This window comes from Cynoglossus semilaevis, chromosome 16 (assembly GCF_000523025.1).
Source record: "Cynoglossus semilaevis isolate Cse_v1.0 chromosome 16, Cse_v1.0, whole genome shotgun sequence".
Lineage (NCBI taxonomy): Eukaryota > Metazoa > Chordata > Actinopteri > Pleuronectiformes > Cynoglossidae > Cynoglossus > Cynoglossus semilaevis.
Genome location: NC_024322.1, coordinates 13,938,986 through 13,957,508, shown reverse-complemented (window position 1 = coordinate 13,957,508; position 18,523 = coordinate 13,938,986). Strand labels below are relative to the sequence as shown.

At 41.6% G+C, this 18,523-nt stretch overlaps 1 protein-coding gene across 1 annotated transcript in view; it reads right to left on the bottom strand.

The window, feature by feature from the left end:
* Nucleotides 1-4,908: 4,908 nt before the first annotated feature.
* edar (ectodysplasin A receptor) overlaps nucleotides 4,909-18,523 on the bottom strand; it is a 31,405-nt gene continuing 17,790 nt past the window's right edge. The window contains exons 5-12 of the mRNA XM_025063726.1: nucleotides 16,242-16,627; nucleotides 12,657-12,734; nucleotides 12,438-12,563; nucleotides 12,268-12,342; nucleotides 10,839-10,911; nucleotides 8,675-9,005; nucleotides 8,495-8,558; nucleotides 4,909-8,366 (exon numbers count right to left, since the gene is read on the bottom strand). Of these exons, the coding sequence (XP_024919494.1) occupies nucleotides 7,981-8,366; nucleotides 8,495-8,558; nucleotides 8,675-9,005; nucleotides 10,839-10,911; nucleotides 12,268-12,342; nucleotides 12,438-12,563; nucleotides 12,657-12,734; nucleotides 16,242-16,627 (1,519 nt within the window). The 3' untranslated portion in view covers nucleotides 4,909-7,980. The remainder of the gene's footprint in view (nucleotides 8,367-8,494; nucleotides 8,559-8,674; nucleotides 9,006-10,838; nucleotides 10,912-12,267; nucleotides 12,343-12,437; nucleotides 12,564-12,656; nucleotides 12,735-16,241; nucleotides 16,628-18,523) is intronic.

The following is an 18,523-nucleotide window of genomic DNA, read 5'->3' as shown; positions in this document are numbered from 1 at the left end:
TAGATAGATAGATAGATAGATAGATAGATAGATAGATAGATAGATAGATAGAAAGATAGATAGATAGATAGATAGATAGATAGATAGATAGATACACAGTTTAACCCAACACTGCAAAACAGCCTTACTACTAACAGGCAGTATAGTTCCTAAAGTTAATCAGTTCATCTTCATCAAAACAAATCTACTTTTTTGCCTTTAAGTGAATGATGTTCTTCAAAATTATGAAAAAAAAAATTGAAATCAGCTTTCAATATCAGCTGGAATTTATCTCATGAAGTTTGTTGTATTTTCTGATTTATTTTTCTAATTCATAAAAGTTATGCAGATTAAATTTAGTAAAAAATAAATAAAGATGGTGGGTCCGATCCTCACACCATTGATTGACAGGAGAAATATACAGTGAATTGTAGTGAATTTTATTAGGTAAATATTGAAACCCAATGAAAAACCTGTTTAAATAATTAGAAAGTAAATGTATAGACAACGATACATCCAACTGCATTACATCAATGTGCACGTTCTTTTTTTGCAGGTTAAATATTATTGATTGAAGATCCAAAAACTAACAAGATATACGTATATTTATATATAAACTGGATGTCTGTGTCTGTGGCCGGTGACCTTTACAGGATTCTCCATGCCCTTCGTGATAGTCAGCTGTGATTCGCTCATGCTTTTTCAAATCAATTATTTATGCTTCCTCGTATTTTTTTTTTATAAGAAACACAAGTGCGTGTGCTGTTTGCTGGTCCAAAAGTGTCCGTGTGACTCTGAAGAAATACAAAATCATTCAATGTCATGACGCAGATGGATGTGTGAAGATGGCAACATTATCGTCATCTGTTCCTGCTGCCGCGGAGCAGTGTTTGCTCTCGAGTCAAAATAGAAGTTAATTGAACGCAGCTCTTCAGAATCGGCTGTTTTTTTCACACACTGTCTCCGTGAACTTTGCACATTTGCTTTGGGAAAATCTGCTGGGAGCCCTTTGGAGGACACCAATGCTGCACATCTCTGTTTGGCAGAACAGCTAATCAGACCTGCTCCAAGTTCAGCTTTGTCTTCACTTCTCTTTTAAAGCAATCAATTCTGTTTTTTTTACTGCCTTCAGCCCCGATGTGATTAAAGATGAGCCTGAATAGATCTGCCGTATTTTCTGCATTTCCAGATTTAACAGATGAAAAAACACTGTAGAATTTAGCTCCAATCCTGGAACCCACGGATAAAACCTACAATCATATACAGTGTCAAGCTGAAATTGCTCGTGCTACCTGAGAATTTGCAGACCTGATCTTGATTTTAGAGGACAGTGCCATCATGTTTTTTGCCATTAGCAAGCAAGCCCTTTCTTACCTATGAGATGATAACTGCTCATAATACTGCTGTGATGTATCCAGGTTTTCAACTGCTCATAATACTGCTGTGATGTATAACAGTCCGGCTCAGGAGCCACAGGTCTTAAAAGCTCTGTTCTAGACCAATGACATGGATTTCTGTTTAGACAGATTCTGAGTTCAAATGAACAAATTTGAAATGACACAGCCTTATTATATTTTAAATATTATTTAGACAGAATTCAACAAACGCACTCAGTTTGATACACGTGCGACCGTGAATGGGTTTTAGGTGGGCTACGACTTCAACGAGTCTTTATTGCCTTTGTGCCTCTGCTCGGAGCTGCCAACCGCTGATTTATTTACTTTCATGACCTCACTGAGGTCTGGGCTGCACTGAAGTCAGCAGAGCGATGTCTGCTCCACGTTTCCAAACTCACTTAACTCTCAGCCACACAGCTTTATGGGCTGATCTTGATTTATGTTTGGGGTTTTGTTTTTCAGTGGACCTAAAATTACTCACTCTCCTCTGGTCTGGCTGGTGAACCTCATTAAAATGTTATTTGGTTGGTGGGAAGAGGCTGGCAGGAGGAAACATTAGCAGTTCCACTTCAGCAGAAGCATGAAATCAAGTCAAAGAGCAATTTGACATGGCACACCACCAGATACGCCGCGTACCATTTCTACAGGCGGAAATCTGCATAAATCTGCCGCTGCAGTGCAGTCAGGACCTGGAGCTTCATGTGATGTACCTGCTTTATATATAGACACAGTGGACGGTGCTGTCAGTGCGTTTCCTCTGTGGCTTGGCTGGGAATGACTGGGACTGTCAACCTACAAGGCAGTGTGTGTGTGTGTGCGTGCGTGTTATAGTCGCTGTATTATTTTCTCTTCTGTTTATAAAACATCTTTACACTTTGGTGCAGGGGGGCACGAGGTGTAAAAACTGTAACAGTGTCAGTGTCGCCAAATGTTTTACAACCGTGGGTGCTGTGAAATGCAACAGTTCAGTTCTTTGTTATATGTTTTATTTCGTTTTTGAAAAGAAAAAAGTGTAACAATATGAATTGCAAGATAAGTTGCAACTGGAGTCAAGAGTTTGACACCTCTGCTTTATAGTATATACATCACACAATAATACTGCAATAGTATGTAATAATACTATGTTTTTATTAGAATATTTTGACTAGTCTTATTTTGACTTTTTTTATCTGTTGCAGGCATCAGTAAGTTTAACTTTTACTGGACACTTACTTTAGGTTCTGGACACTCAGACTTCTACTGTTGGTACGTCTGCCTGTAGCTGATAGGAATGAGTGTGTGTGTGTGTGTGTGAGAGTTTGATGTGTTTCTGAGTGTGAGGGATGGAATTATTGTCAGGCACTCCCTGCCCTGAAGACTGTGTGTTCAGCTTCAGCTTCTTCATTTAAAGTCAAACCAAGCTGACGCACAAACACAGCCCGAAGACACAAACACATACTTCTGCAGTGATATGAATTGGACGGATTATTGGTGGGCAAGTTTCAAAGTTTGTAACATGAGAAGAGAAAGACCTCATTGCTACCCGCTGGTGCCCTGCAGCGGCGTCACTGGCATTTTCACTGAAGAAAACAGGCCTTTTACCAACCTGAGTCAGGAGCGCGGGCCAACAGACGCTAACATAATTATTTAGCTTTAGGAATTCTGGCCCGAAGAGCTGAAGTTGCATGAGATGAAATCTCCGTTGATGGAGCGGGAATGACAAATTGTCTTGAAGTTAATCAAGACATTTTACAAGAAATCTTTTGTATGAAAATGAAGGATTTAAAATAAAATTGTCATTGTCAAATAGCTGAGGTTTAACAACTACTGCACTAAGTAGCACTTTTTCCAAAACACAATAATAACAAGCAGACCTACAATTTATTTACTGTGAATTAATATGAAAATATTTATGTTATGTTTCTGTGAATTAATATGAAAATATTTATGTCTATTGAGTAAATTGTTTCTTAGAGTAGCCAAAAGATTGCTCAAAAAAATAATTAAAGAAAAAAAACTAGAGATGTCCGATGTTAACTTTTTGCCAATATAGCCATGATAATATTTACTTACATATCTGTACAAACCACTGTTAGAGTTTGAGATGAATTTAATGAGCTGCAATGCTGCCAGGAAAACCAATAGCGATTCTTACAGATATTATATGCTACTATCGGGCTGATAATATTGGTCGGCCGATATAATCGAACATCTCTAGTTTTTTACCTATTATTCTGCCTTCATCCTTAACTTTATAAACTTGCTGCCTTTCGTAATTGACCGTAAGTGTGAATGGTCGTTCGTCTTGACATGTGACCATGTGAAGGTCGATGACACTGTCTAGGCTGTCCCCTGTCCTCACCCGTTTAATACTGGGACATATTCCAACCCCTCCTGCGAGGCTCAAAAGGATTAGTAGAGGATGAAGATAAAACTGTCTCTTTTTTTATACCTGCAATTAAACGATCATTCATTCAGTGAAGCATGTAGTTAAAATGCTGCCTTTAATAACATACAATTACCTGTTGATCTAATCTAAATTTATTTTCCACTGCTTCACAGTAGAGAATGGTACCTGAAGGATGCAGCCTGAAGCCAAGACGGTCTGCTTTTATTAGTTGTTTCTTTATTCTCTCTGCCATATGGTAAATATACATAGCAAAAGTCAGTCTGTGTGGCATTAAGAAAAAAGTTTTTCTTAATAGTTTGCGTAGCTAGTTTGATGTGTTTCGGAGGAGTACTGGAGTAGTTGTTGCTTTATTACATCTGAGGTGTAGAGGCGAGTGGGGGGTGTGAGGAGGGTTGGGGGGGGTGGGGGGGGGGGGGGGGGGGGGGGGGGGGGGGGGGGGGAGTCACACTGAGTTCAAGTGTTTTTGTTTTCAGTTTGGAGGAGTTTGTGTTTGAGATCAGGTAGTTAACCTGGTAGTCCCAGAGGGTAACTGCTCGGCTAATCCAGTGATTATTTCACATTAACAATACAAAACAGAGTTAAATTAGTTTTATTGCTGCAGGAGTGTAAATCTAGACAAACAGCCAATTTAAAAATAAATTAAAAAAAACTCCCAGATCAGAGTTTAAACAAGAGTTTATTTATAATTATGTTTGAAGGTGCATTTAGAAACGTTTTTCACAGCAACTTGATCATTTTTGTGACTATATTTTGCTAACCTATAGGAACAAAAATCAGAATTCTTACACGTAGCTTAATTTCAGGTACTTTCCAGTTAATTTATAGATTGTTTTTCTTATTTCTAGTTACATTTTAGCTAACTTTAAGCTACTTGTTGGTTTGCTAATGTTGTTTCTTAGATAATTTGTGGCAAATATTTAGCTGTTTCTTCTACTACTATAATATGTATACCAGGGATGCCCAACCCCTGCTCCACGGATCAGTACCGATCCATATGGCACTGGGCCGCAGTGGGACATGTTAAATAAATGTACTTTATTATATCCATTTTTTTTTTTATTTAAAGATAACTTGGCAGCATTTAAAAAAATATATCATTCTGACTCTGATACTAACAACATAAGGTCTTAAAGATGTTTTATTTTGAAAATGTAACAATCCCTAAACAATCTGCTATTGGTTCTCAGTAACGGTCCTTGGTAGATAAAAGGTTAGGGACCGCTGATGTAAACCGTATTTTAAACATGCCGTCAGATTTGATTTCCTGTTCTGTTCTGATAATAGCACACAGTCGAAATAACATGTTCCACACGGCGAAATACTCTGGAACTGTTTATGATAAAACTAAAATAAATACTGCAAGATATTTTAGGCGTACCGTAGATTGACAGAGACATTTAAAGCCCCTGCCATGGGAATTTCAATGACTGTTCTAAATGTTCAAAAGGGAAATCTTGTCCGGTGCCAACTGCAAATTTCTGACTTTGTGAAAAAAGAATTATTTCACAAAATAGAAGCATTTTGATCATAATTCAACCACACCATGTTTTTTCAAGTCATCTTTATTAGTGTTTACATTATGTACAGTAATAAGTTATATATACAGTTATACTTTGGTCCAAGGAAGATGCTTTTGTGTGTCTTTAACATGATGCACTGTAACATATGTACGAGGTGAGGTAAGTAATCCGTGTTTGGTTCCTGTATATTGTCCTGTCGGCAAAATCATATAACAAACATGTCAGACATTTGCCATGCTTGAAAACAAGGCTCGAGCCATTTCATTTTTAATTCAATCCCGGAACTACATTTTTTACAAAAGTTCGACAAAATAAAATATTTAACACACGTTTAGAATTCGACTGACTGCTTTGAAAAAACAAAACAAAAAGCAAAAACAAAACATTTCTGTGTACTGTGAGCTTTTGATTTTTCTTGACAAGAGGTTTATGGGAAGTAAACGCTGAATACATGCTTGTCAAACACACACAATATGTTAATTTAAGTTACAGGGATCCAGCCCCAGAGAAGGAAAATTAAAATATGACCAAAAAAAAAAGTTGTATAGGAAGAGCTTGGCAGAAGGTGAAGTGTTTGAATCTGTTCAGATCAGTAAGAGGATGCAACGCTGACAACATCGGGCCGTAGATAAAGATCAATCCAAGTCCCCGGAAAAGAGATCAAAGTGAGTCATGGTGCTACATGTTTGAGTTAAATCTTGGAGCGTAACACTGAGTTTTTGAACCAAACCAAAAAAAATCCGGATGCTGACCTGCAACATCTTATCCGGTTAATACCTGATCTGTTATTAATGAAGCTTCGACGACCTTCATGATGCGCTGATCGCAGCCCGTTTTTATTTCCCAACGTGGACGTCCTGCACTGATGCACCCTGTTCTTGTTCATGGTCCCAAATGGTTAGAGGAGAGCTTAAGTCCTGACTGAGCACGAATGGGCCGACCACAGAGGTCTGAACAAGATCAGACGTTATAGGACAACCACAGCTCCGCTTCGACCAAGTCTGGGTGCACTGTTTACGATGTGGAGCCCCCCGGGGGGCAGTTAGTCATGGCATCAATTTTTCTAATGCTGGGTTTTTATAGCTTTTCCACTGGGCTTTCAGTGGTTAAGTGACCTTAAATGCTTAATTAGGTGATGGAAATCATAGGCACTTTGCACCCGCTCTGTAAACCACTACAGTTAGGCCTATTAGGGGCCCAGCAAGCCACAGGCCAAATAATTAGAGCTGGCGGCAGCACTGGACCGCAGCATTGGGGGGTTAAGGGGAAAGTCAGTAGCGGGAGGGCGGTCATGGAGTTTGGAGGAAATGGGACAGAGAGAGAGAAAAATATGGAAAGTTAAATCACATACTCTCGTAGGACGGTGATGCTAATAGTCAAAAGTGTATATCAGTGTTAGCAACACTTTACTGCACTTAAATTTTTATAATTAACTAAAACTGTTTTTCTCCATGGTCGTATTAAAGAAGACTTCAAGCATCTTCAAACACGTAAAACTGTTGTTCAAGGTCATCTAGTTTAGTGTTTGTGATGAAATGAGACCATTTGGTTCAAAATAGATCCTCTGTGATTTATCCTGTGTCCAGCCCCACCCTAACTACTCTGATTTGACCCAAGGTTTGGTTCAAAAACGTGGACATAAATGTGACCGTAACTGGTTTAATGCAACATTATCCAGTTCCTTGCTCCACATATTTAACTCATTTTAAACAGCAAAATAAATCTAGTGTTTGTACAAGCTATCACTTATCTTCATGTCACAAATCCACGCCAGGCCCTGCTGGTGTCCAGACCTCAGTTGTTGGAGAATACTGAGCACCGACTTAATCTGGGGAAAACTCAGCACCATGTGAAGCTCCCACGGCAGGAGCGAGAAGCACAGATGATGTACAATCATCAGGGAAAAATAAAGAGTCGTCCATGCCGTGCTGGAGTTGATCTAAACTGTTCCAGTCTTGAAAGCTGTAGCATTTTTGACCATGTTTATGAAAAATGACTGAATAGATAAAGTCTTTACTGCTTTTACTGTGGAGTTGAACACTGGAAATTGTGTCTCATGAGGAACTCCTCTTTGTTGCATTGCACTTGTGATAGTTTTTTGAGAATAATCCGAGTTGGAGCCATGTTAACAGTGTGTTAGGCTGCATTCACAAACGCCTGAGAGTAATCTGCATAAAACAAGAGGGTTTATGTTTTTAAAAAAACTCCATTCAATGAACTGGTTGAAACATGACTTGAGGGCTGTTTTGCAATTTTAACCCAGACATAAGTGTCTTTTTTGGGTGTTGGTATAAGCTGTGATGACAGCACAGCCAGAGGCTAATCAGGACAGAGCCTCATTCCATACAGGCCATTAGTTTGACATGAGAAGGAGTCTGTTGAGAGGACGTCTCTGGCAGTGCAGTTTGTGAACTTGTTTTGCTGTGAACGTTTGTTCTGTGGCCACAGACAGAAATAAAACCAAGAAGCTTCTGTAGAGTTTGAGGAAGTAGCTCAGTTTTTGTTGTCTTACTCAAACCCTGAATAGTCTAAAAGAGAAACAGTTTCACATTACTATTGCTGGACAGAGAGAAAGGTGAACTTGAGTTCTTCATCTGATGGCGGTGGAACATATCTCATATGTGTGCAGGTGTCCCAGTGAGGACAGCATTAGTCTCTGCATAAAGGTACTCTGTAAGTCTTTGCCGCCTCACGCCTACACGCTGGCGCAGCGTTGGGACGGTGGCAGATACGGCGACGGACAGACCAGCTGGCTGTGAAAACTGCTAATGCCTTGTCGGCCGGTGACCGCGGTGGTGTCGCCGCTGCACAGCACATCCGAGCAGAGTGACTCCACAGCGTCCAGCCTCTCTATCTGTACCAGGCGGGTCAGAAGGTCGGGGATGCTGTAGCCCGCCGTGCTCACCCTCTCAAAGAGCTGCAGGCCGTCGCTCATGCCGCCGATCTCGTCCCGTTTCAGGCCGAAACTCTCAGCCAGGTGCCTCCACGTCTTCACCACGGCCGCCTCGCTGCTGTAGGACGAGCTCAGCATGCGGCTGGTCTTCTCCAGGCAGTCAAAGGGCAGCTCTGTGGGGCTCAGGCCTGGGGAGGGACGGGGATGGTGTTAGGGTGACTGAGGTTATACCAAATGTAAGATTTTCTCATAAACACAATTAACCAGTGAAATGCCACAAAAATATTGGTCTGAACAATAACAGAGACAATCTTACCCTCCGTGATGTTACAGGCTCTGGTGTAAAGATCCAGAATCTTTTTCCTTCGACTCTGCAGCATCTGTTTGTTTAAAACAAATCATCTCTTGTGATTTCCAGATGATTATAAACTGAAAATCTGTTCATAATCATTAATTCTTTCTGCAGTGACTTCTTTAAAGTCTCTTTCCGCCTTACCCCCGGGGTTTTATTGTTGTTATTGATTGCATTCGCGTTGTTGATGTGGTTGGAGCTGGTGATGTGGTTGACGTTGCCGATGTGGTTGGGACTCGTGATGCCGTTGGCCTGGCCGTTCAGGATGGTGGAGGTTCCATTGCAGTTAATGTCGCTCTCCAGAAGCCCCAGCGAGAGCAGGCAGAGGTCGGGCTTGTTGCCGAGGTTGACCAGACACGGGCTGGGGTTGGGTTTATTGCTGTCAGCAGATCCCTGTTTGTCAGACGCGGCCTCCTCATCGCTGTCAATGCTGCGGCTCAACAGCTGCTCGTTTTCTGACGAGGCGTCGTTTTCACTGCAAAGACACGCGCAAACATTCCCAGTTATGACACAAATCAGTGGCAGTTACTCACAAGAAAAATGTTTCTCTTAAAAAAAAAAGCTGCTAAACTCAGCATTCTAGAAGTGCTGTTCTTAAAAAAATCTAAAAATATTTTATGTTGTATTGAGGTTAACCAATCAAAACGTTAATAACAAAAAACTTCGAGTCGACAGGAAAATAGTCTAAAATATATAAATGACTTTGGTCTAAAACACAGCTTAATACTAGCAACAATGCTATAATGAAATGTCATGATGTTTACAAAGCATCTTCAGGAACTTCAAAGTAACTTTGAGCAGCAAAAAAAAAAAAAAGGAGGTTGTTGATAACTGATGATGTTGCCATGGCTGCTGATGTTTCTCAGCCGTTAATGTCAGTGACCAAAACAAACCTGCCTTTTATAACACGATACCCTGTAATATCACTTCATTACCCATCATCTGCCCGCTCTGGGTTTCCTCACAAAAGCATCTGACAGAGAACGCCATTGTTTCACAAACCCGTGCTCAACACACACACACACAAATGCAACTCACACAAATGCACACAATGCCATTGTGTCCTGGTTATCTTACACCCACGCTGGCGCTCGCAGCAGTGAGTTAGCACACGCTCTGGCATCTGCTACACCACACTGCTTATTACTATTCATGCTGAGGTGACTGTCGGTGTGTTCCTGTGTGTATCACACTCTTTTACACTGAAACAGTCGCTCTGTGCTCCACGTACTGTAACGGTCCAGCACAAAGGCTCACTGTAAGCTTTTTTTTGTGTGTCGTGAATTATCACACACAGCAAACGTCCCGCTAACAGAAGGCACTGTGTAAAGCCGCATTGTGTGCACATGGAGGGGTGGGGGGGTGGAGGGTGGGTGAGACGTATGCAGAAACACAGAGGTGAGAGAACCGTCCTCCTTTTGTTGCCTGCCAGGATGTGCTCTCACCTGGTAGGGGTTTTTAGGTGAAGCCTGGAATAAATACCCCTATCTGCTCCAGCAGCTACCCTCTCTGTCCATTAGTGTTTGCTAGGCTCCAGGGCCTGTCTATGCTCACCTCCCTGCCTCCCTCCCTGCCTCCCCCCCTGAGCTCCATCTCTGCGATGCCTGCTTCATTAAATACAAAAGAAAATGTCAACAGCTTTTAACGCGCTTCATACACACAAACCCACACATACATACAGTCGGTAGACGGGGGTGAAAAGCACAACAACTGTGCCAGAAGCAGAGGTGCTAACGCTGCACCGACTTGTTTAATTGTGCTTTAATTATGGTCAAAAGCTGGGAAAAAGATAAAAGCTTTTTTTCACTCTCTCTCTCTGTGATGGAGCATATCTGTGGCGCCACATACACGCACACGCCAGAAAAGCAGTGCACGGTAACCATATACACTGAACATACAGGAGTGACACGACGAAAAATTCATGGTTAATCGCTTTCAATCCTGTTATCACCGCGTTACTCCTCCTGCTGCTACACAGATGAAACGTAAACAGTGATTTAAACTTGTAACCAGTCGCTGTTGTTTTGTTTTTTATATTTATTTAAATGCATTAAATTATATTTCTATAAATAAAAAAAACGCCAAGCCTTTTAGATTTTATTATAATATAATATTATTTCATTAATATTCTGACCCTATTGGACAAAAAAATTATATTATTTTACTATGTGCAAGTTAGCCTTTTAGATTTTATTATAATATAATATCATTTCACTAATATTCTAAACCTATTGGACAAAAAAATTATATTATGATTTTACTGTGTAAAAGTTAATATTAGCTGACGTTATATTTTTGTGTGTCTCACCTTTTCACTGTCTTCGGAGGAGGCACTTTCAGTTTGTCGAAGTCGTCCTTCTCCGAGTAGATCACCACGTTGTCTGAGAAAACAAAAACACACAAAAGTTCAAATGTTTTCTTTCCGCACAGACACAGATATTTTTAAACGACAAAGGAAATTCCTTCTAAAAAAAAAAAAAGAACCCTCTTACTTTTCTCTAACTAAAACGGTATTCCAGTACAGATTTAGTCAGAGTAAATAATAATCCAGTAACTCCGTCTGACATGTTGGACCTTAATGTTGACAGACAGAGTAATGAATAAACACTGAAGCAGAACAAATGCAGTTTGAACTTCATTAGTCCCTCATCTCCAGGACTAAACCCAGTTTATTGTGGAGTGATGGCTCCAGTAGCGCTTCGAGCGGTTGGCTGCAGCGTCTCTCACTCACCCGTCATCAAAAAAATACATTCACGCAGCGCAGCACTCACCAATAACAACTCCTCATTGACTAACAATAAAGGACTTTATTGATTTTTTTGTGTCTAGCTATAACGTTACTAGTGGCTTTGCCAAAACGTGTAAAGTTTGCGGCTACAGATAGAGCGAGCGGGTGTATTTTCATCCACGCCACGTGTGATTGGTTAGTCATTGAGTCTGAACGCAAAACAGAACACAGCATCATTGTCAGCAAAAGTGACGCCTGCAGCAACATATGGCTTCAACTCTGGAAGCCTCACATTCCAGTGTGTTCATCATCCGGCACACACATGCACACACACGCACTCCTCAGCAATGTACCTGCAGAGGGCGCAAATGAACCAGTGCATAAACGTTATCAAGCGGCAGCAAAAGAAGTCAGAAATGAAGTGCTTTCCACTTGGTAAAATCTCTCTTGAACAAAAAGAAATTACTTACTGACTCCAAGATAAAATCTCTCACATGAGTATAATTGAAGGGCAATTTAAAATGTTCACTTGAGCTGGAGGCAAATTGTTAAATAATAATATATGCCTCTAGCTCCTGTAATAAAGTGTATTAAAAAAAAAAAATCAATGATCCGGCCGTCAGTTGAATCATTATGTCTGACCACAGAGAACATAGTTTTCCCTGTAAATGCACGTGGATTAAACTAAATCAAAATGAACAGGGTTTGGCTGCAGGAGTAGGAAAAATGATACCTGTTGCTGTAATAACTGCTGTGTTCATGCCTCAACTGTCACTGCAATCATTTTGGAGTAATTTCACAGTCGTTAGAATAAGTAGAAATTACAGTCTGCCATGTTGCTGTAATTACACAGTGTTCTGTGCTGCTGTTCACTGGTGCGTCTGTTGGTGAGTCCAGACTTTTTTTTTTTTTCACCCATCTTTAGAGGAGTGAAGTTAATAGAAATCGGTGGAACTGACTCTGTTTAGACTTTTTTTTTTTTAAAGTGTCGTGACTTAGCATGTCTCACCTGGGACGTCTTTCTTGTCGTCCTGTTTGTTGGTCTGAGCCTCCACAGCCTTCACCACCTGACCGGGGCAGCACGCTGCAGACAGACACACACAGTAAAAGACCGTCAAGAAAAAAACGCCTCACTCTAACGTGAGCGTGCGACTCGGTGAGCACGTGTGCGTCTCTCACCCTGACCACTGGGCTTGGCCTTCAGGATGTAAAACATGATGATGAGGACGATGGCGATGGCCATGATGAAAATGGTGGACATGGCGATGATGAGAGCCGTTGCAAGGTGACTCTGTCCGTTGACTCCTGCAGCAAGGGATCATGGGTAGAGGTTAAAATGTGTTGTTTTGTTTGTGTGTGTGTGGAGACGTAGGCGACGAGACGTTTCCATGGTTTTACCTTTATCTGGGTGAGGTAAGACGGTGGTGCTGCCGGGGTCAATCACTGGTTTCTCTTTAGTTTTGCTGTTTTGCATACCTGTAACACACACATACACAGAGATATGGACATTAATGTTATTGTTCCTCATCATTTCTACTGTTTTCTCATACAAACATTCATCAGAAAACACTGAAAAAAAAGGAAAATATACATTTTAAAGACAAACTCATGGTAAGTTAGTTCTTTGAATGACTGTCAACGCTGCAGTCGGCCAGTTGATCAGTGAGTTCAACAGTTGAAACAGTTGCAGTTGTTTCTGCTTTGGTTTCATATTTTATGGACTGTTTCTTTCCCACAGTTTCCCCCTTGAACTCCATTGTTTCTCAGACTGTTCTCCACCAGCTCTGTGTCCAGATTTCTTTCATTTTACTGCCCGCACACCCTCCTCCCCCTCTGTGTCACTGTGACAGCATTATTCATCAATTGTTGTTTTGTTTTTTTCTCTCCCTCCTAATAGAGCTGTAAAACTGCTGGCAGCTTATAAATCACTTCTGGTAATCAGTCGTTTATTTCCCTGTGTTGATATATGCTACACCTTTTTGGCATGTGCCCTGCTGCTTCCAGTGGTCACAGAGACTCATGTCATCACACACACACACACACACACAGTGGTGCCCTGTGGCTGCAGACAGTAACCCAGGTTATGTGTTTACACTCCACGGATGAGGATATGAGTCTGAACTGGAATTCAGTTTAGCGTCTTGCGGTTTCACCTTAATCACGTCTGGAAGACGAACACGTAGAGTGAAATGATAACACTGCAGGGCAATCTGGATCGTGGGCTCCAAACAAACGGAGAGGAGCCGAATTACAGAACAACGCCGACCAAAAAAAAAAAAAACACGTTTGTTTGAGAAGAGTGATACGTCTTCAAGTGGAGATGAATCGAAAGGTTAACCTGCGATAAACACGTCTGTCACAGCGGTGGGAAAACGAATAGCGTTGAAGTCGGCGGTGTTTACTGTGCTGGTTCAAAGTTGGAGCAGCGAGTATCGAGTGTTTACTGTGCAGGTTCAAAGTTGGCGAGTATCGCGAGTGCAGTGACCACTGGGGTAAAACTGTAACATGGCCGCCCTGGCAGTGAAGTGGAAGTCAAAAGGTGACGGCAGGATTAGAGCGATGACTACATGTAAGAGCGTCTGACTGCCAGAGAGTAGCATCAGCGGCACAAGCACTAACACGTTAATCATCTGTCTTTCTCATACCCACTGAAGTTTTAATTATCACACACACAGAGGTAGGCAGGAGCCAGGGTAATTTACAGATTACACTGCGAGTGTCAGCCTGCCTTTAACCTCGGCGAGGAGAACTCCCAGCTTTCAGCTGCTTTTATTTTACAGTCGGGGAGGATCGGATCTAAGGGGCTTTAATTAAAATGCATCTGATTTAAACAGACTGTGAGATCTTAGCTTTTCTACAGACTACTGAACTGGACTGTTTCAGAAAACCATACTGCAATAACATCCTGCTCGGCTCTTGATAAGCTAGTATGCGCTGATTTAACACAACGGTTCATCGGGGACGATGTAAGTTGTTAGTGGTTATCGCCACGAGGGATGGAACAGACAGTGAGTGGAAATCAAAATAATCTCGAGGTCTGGGGCTCGGGGGAATGTCTTTCAGGGCAAAAACACAGTGATGAATCGTGGAAACCTCGCTCAGATCTGCATGCAATGTTGTTGTGACAGACGAATTCACATGCAACGTAGACTAGGCTTGTCTTGACAGTTATGACCTTGCAACATGACAAGTATAAATCTGAAACATCAAACTGTTTGATGTTTCACATAAAAAAATAGATATTTTAGAATAAATCACTTTTGTTTATTATAAAGATTGCGTAATGCTACAGGGCAAAAAGCTAATACAAATATGAGTTTCTTATTAAATCACTCAATTAAGCACTTTATTATTTAAAAAATTAAAATCATAAAAAGTAATTATTTTTACAGACTAAGGAGTGGATGAGATTTAAACAAATATTACACTCAGTCACCACAGGATGTGCTACATAAATGTTCAAACTGTCCGCCACATGGTGGCAGAGTGGTTTGCTGGTTTGGTTAAATTCCCACCTGTGTAGGTTTTCTTACTGTTTTCTCCCACAATCCAACAGGATTAGACATCATACAGACCAAAGGTGTGAATGTGAGTGTAAATGCTTGTTTGTCTGTGTATGTGGACCTATAATTGACTGCCAGGATGTCACCCCCCCAACCTTCCCCCCCACCCCACCACCACCTGATGACAGGGATCGACTTTAGCTCCTTCTTCCCACCCTGACGAGGATTAAGTGATGAAAAAATGAAATGAAAGACACAAACGTTGTTCAAAGTTTGTCCAAACCAACAGCACCTTCCCAGACTAAACTTAAAGCTACGTAAATATTTATGCGTAGACTGAATGTGTCATCATCTTATATTCTCCTTCCACGTGTTTATGGCATGGTTTTACCTGACAGACTGTGAAAAACAATTATGTTGCTGGTGAAAAGCAAGTGTTCATATCAGATACAGACACACACAAACACTTGCCCTAACCCCCCCCCCCCCCCCCCCCCCCGCATGCCCGGGCTGCTATTTGGGGTTTCAATCTTTCATAACACACTCATTAAACATGGCAAAATAACAACAGCATTAATTTCAGGACTCCTAAATTATGCTCAGAGGAGATTGTAGTAAGTAAGTAATTACAGGGGGCAATAAATAATCTTCCCCCAGCAGTAAAAATCAGCCAGGGGTCGAAAACACTGTTCTGATACTTTTGGACCACTTTGAAAGTGGAAGTGTGATCTGTTTGTCATCTGTTTGGACAAAAACATGAAGTTAGGAATCAGCTCTGTGAGGAAATGGTTTATTTTTTTTAGACATGTTTTGACATTTCTTGAATAACTGTAAGTTTAAACAGAGGTTAACCAGGACAAAAATGAATAATTTGCATTTAACCTCGTGTCTTTAGAATGTACTTTTATCTCAGATATCATTTTTTTCAAATTTGCCGTGGCATTAAAAACTTAAGAACAGGCCTGAAAGAGGAAAAATATTGATGAAAGGTGGTTGGGAAACTGAAAAGCTGGGACTGTGTCTGTGTCTGTAATTTTATCATCCACTGATGTGGTCGCAGCAACAGCTGGCACCATAATCTGCCCGCTCACACACAAACACACACACACAAACACACACACACACACACACAGGTAGGATAATCAGTATGGCTGTGATGTTAGAAGCTGACAAACACCCTGAAGCCGGGGAATCAGAGAAGGACGGGACGGGACGGGGGGACTCCGACTGTCTTTACTAAATCCTGCTGACGGGCAGGGACCAAAAAGAAACCAAAAATGAAACACCTCATCTCTAAATGGGACTTTTAGGTTCAGTCCTTTCTACATTTCAACAGTGAGACTGTTGTGTTGATAAATGTGAAAAATAATGGGGGATTTCATGGTTAAATTGAGAATAAATAGAGGATTTTATGGATAAATGTTGCAGGAAAAAAAAAGACACTAAAGGAGAATTCCAGGTAAAAAGACGTGGCTCTTACATTCTTTGGTGTTGCGTGGTGCGTTCTGGCAGGAGTGACAAACCATCCCATACAGGTTTCTGGGTCTGTTCTCCAACATGTAGTACCTGGAGGAGACAGGGAGAACAGGAATAAGAATATAAAAAGGAACAGAGGAGAGGCAGAAGTCACGGTTAACTCCACAGGTGTGTCCTACAGGGACCCTCCCTGCCTTGGAGACATACTTTACATTGACAGTGCCTTGGACAAGGTGAAAATTCTTTGTCATTGAAAAAAAATGCGCAGAATTGAGGCCCTGAAGGCACAAAACGTTAGCTTGGTACAGAAACGACCCTGAGTCTGGAGCGTCTGACTGTCTGTCAGGAGAAGAGAAACGCTGAGGCCCCGGCCCAGGAATGACTGGCAGTGGTGTTTAATCATTTAGGCTTAAGAACAGAATATCACATAAACCAGTACAGTATAGCGTGGGTCGAACACACAGCCTACAGGTCCTGCACGTACTTGTATATGATTAAACACGTCAGCTATGAAAAACCACAGGTGTTTGCTCAGAGCTTTCTATGCATTTCTTTGTGGACACACTGTGTTCTGATGAATTCACATCTGGTCTGACGGGTGCCAGAGATGATCAGGTGACCCTGATAGAACATCACAGATCGCAAATCAGTTCCAGCACCGTCTTTAGGTGAGGAGTTCGTACATATCTGTGGTTTGTGTATTTTTCTAGGGCAGATGTAAAGTTTTGTGACGTTGTTGTTTGAGTTTTTGAAGCTTGATGATACAACAGGGGTCAAAGTCATGTGATCTCAGCATGTGGTCAGAGGATTAGATTTCAACGTGATACCGTAATACACCACATATAGGTGCAATGTTATCGTCTTTTCCTCTCAGGGACGGCCATTTTGGCAAAAACAACATCATGTTACTATCTTTTTCACTGATGAGCAAAGAGGAAAAACAACATAGTGTTAATATATTTAATTGTATAAAATGTATAGAAACCTAATATACCATAACTTTAATATCAATGATAAATATATCAGGAGTCGTCACTTTAGATTCTTATTTTCCTTTTCTGAACAGGTTTGAGTTTCAATTCTCTTAAATCCATTCAGACGTGCAGCAAACACGCATGGACACTGACAACCACCACCGAGTGTAACACCCACATTGACTACAGCCCAGCACAGTGTATAGAACACACACACACACTCGGTCATTACCAAACCCAGTGTTCTGGAGCATTCTGAGCTCATTAACAGTCGATTAATCACAAGCAAAAACATCCTGTGAAGGAAGAGCCGGAGCCAAAAATACTAGAAGGCATCAGGACAGCATCCAGGCTGATGACAGGGTGAGGAGCATTCAGCATTACCTCCCCCTCCCCCCCCTCCCCCCAACCTCGGTTTTATCCACTTGCCCCAAATCATGAATCTTATTTTAATCATGCCAGTTCCTGAGCAAATTACATATTTCACACATTTAATCATATTAATCAGAAGAAATATGGTTTGACAAGAAATACAGTTAATCTCCGAGTGATGTCAGCCTTAGAGAGACCAGCAGGGACATATGCTGGGAAGAGCACCGTGGAACAGGAGGAGGAGGAGCAGAGGAAGGTCTGGGACCATTTAAACTGTTCCTTATTGACTTAATATATTTAAGTGACAGGGGCTGCATCCACAGCTGTCATGTGCAGGGAGTTGAGAATTTAGTGCGTGTTGGCACACAGTGTGAGTATTGTACCGACGGCAGCCGGGTGGTCCGTTCATGACACATGTCAGCTCATGCTACTTAAAAGCAAAAGCAAAAGCAAAATCCGATTCATCTCACAGTCTCATTGTAGTGTATACGACACCAAGCGTGTCCAAAGTCTGGCCTGGAGGCCCAATTGTGGCACTTTAATGGGTATTTGGTGTCCCGCTATTTTTTATTTTTTTTTGTTAAATTACCACCATCAGGGTAAGAAAGTAGTTTTCCCCGAAGGTTTAAATCCTTGTGAAATATGTTCCTGCGCTTTTTTGGACTTTTCAATGACAATTTAATCCTATTTTGTTACTGTCCTTTGTTCATTCATTCACTCCCCCCCCCCCCCCCCCCCCCCCCCCCCCTCCCCTCCGGGGGGGGGGGGGGGGGAGGGGGCACCTGGAGCTTAGCCCACCAAGTCATTTGGCAAGGGTTGAGTACACACTGGACAGTTGACCAGTCTTTCACCCTCACGTTATTTAATGAAGGACAGGGAGTACACACACAACCTACCCACACACTGAAGGGCCAGAGCGTCGCCCGCCCTCCCCCCGGGT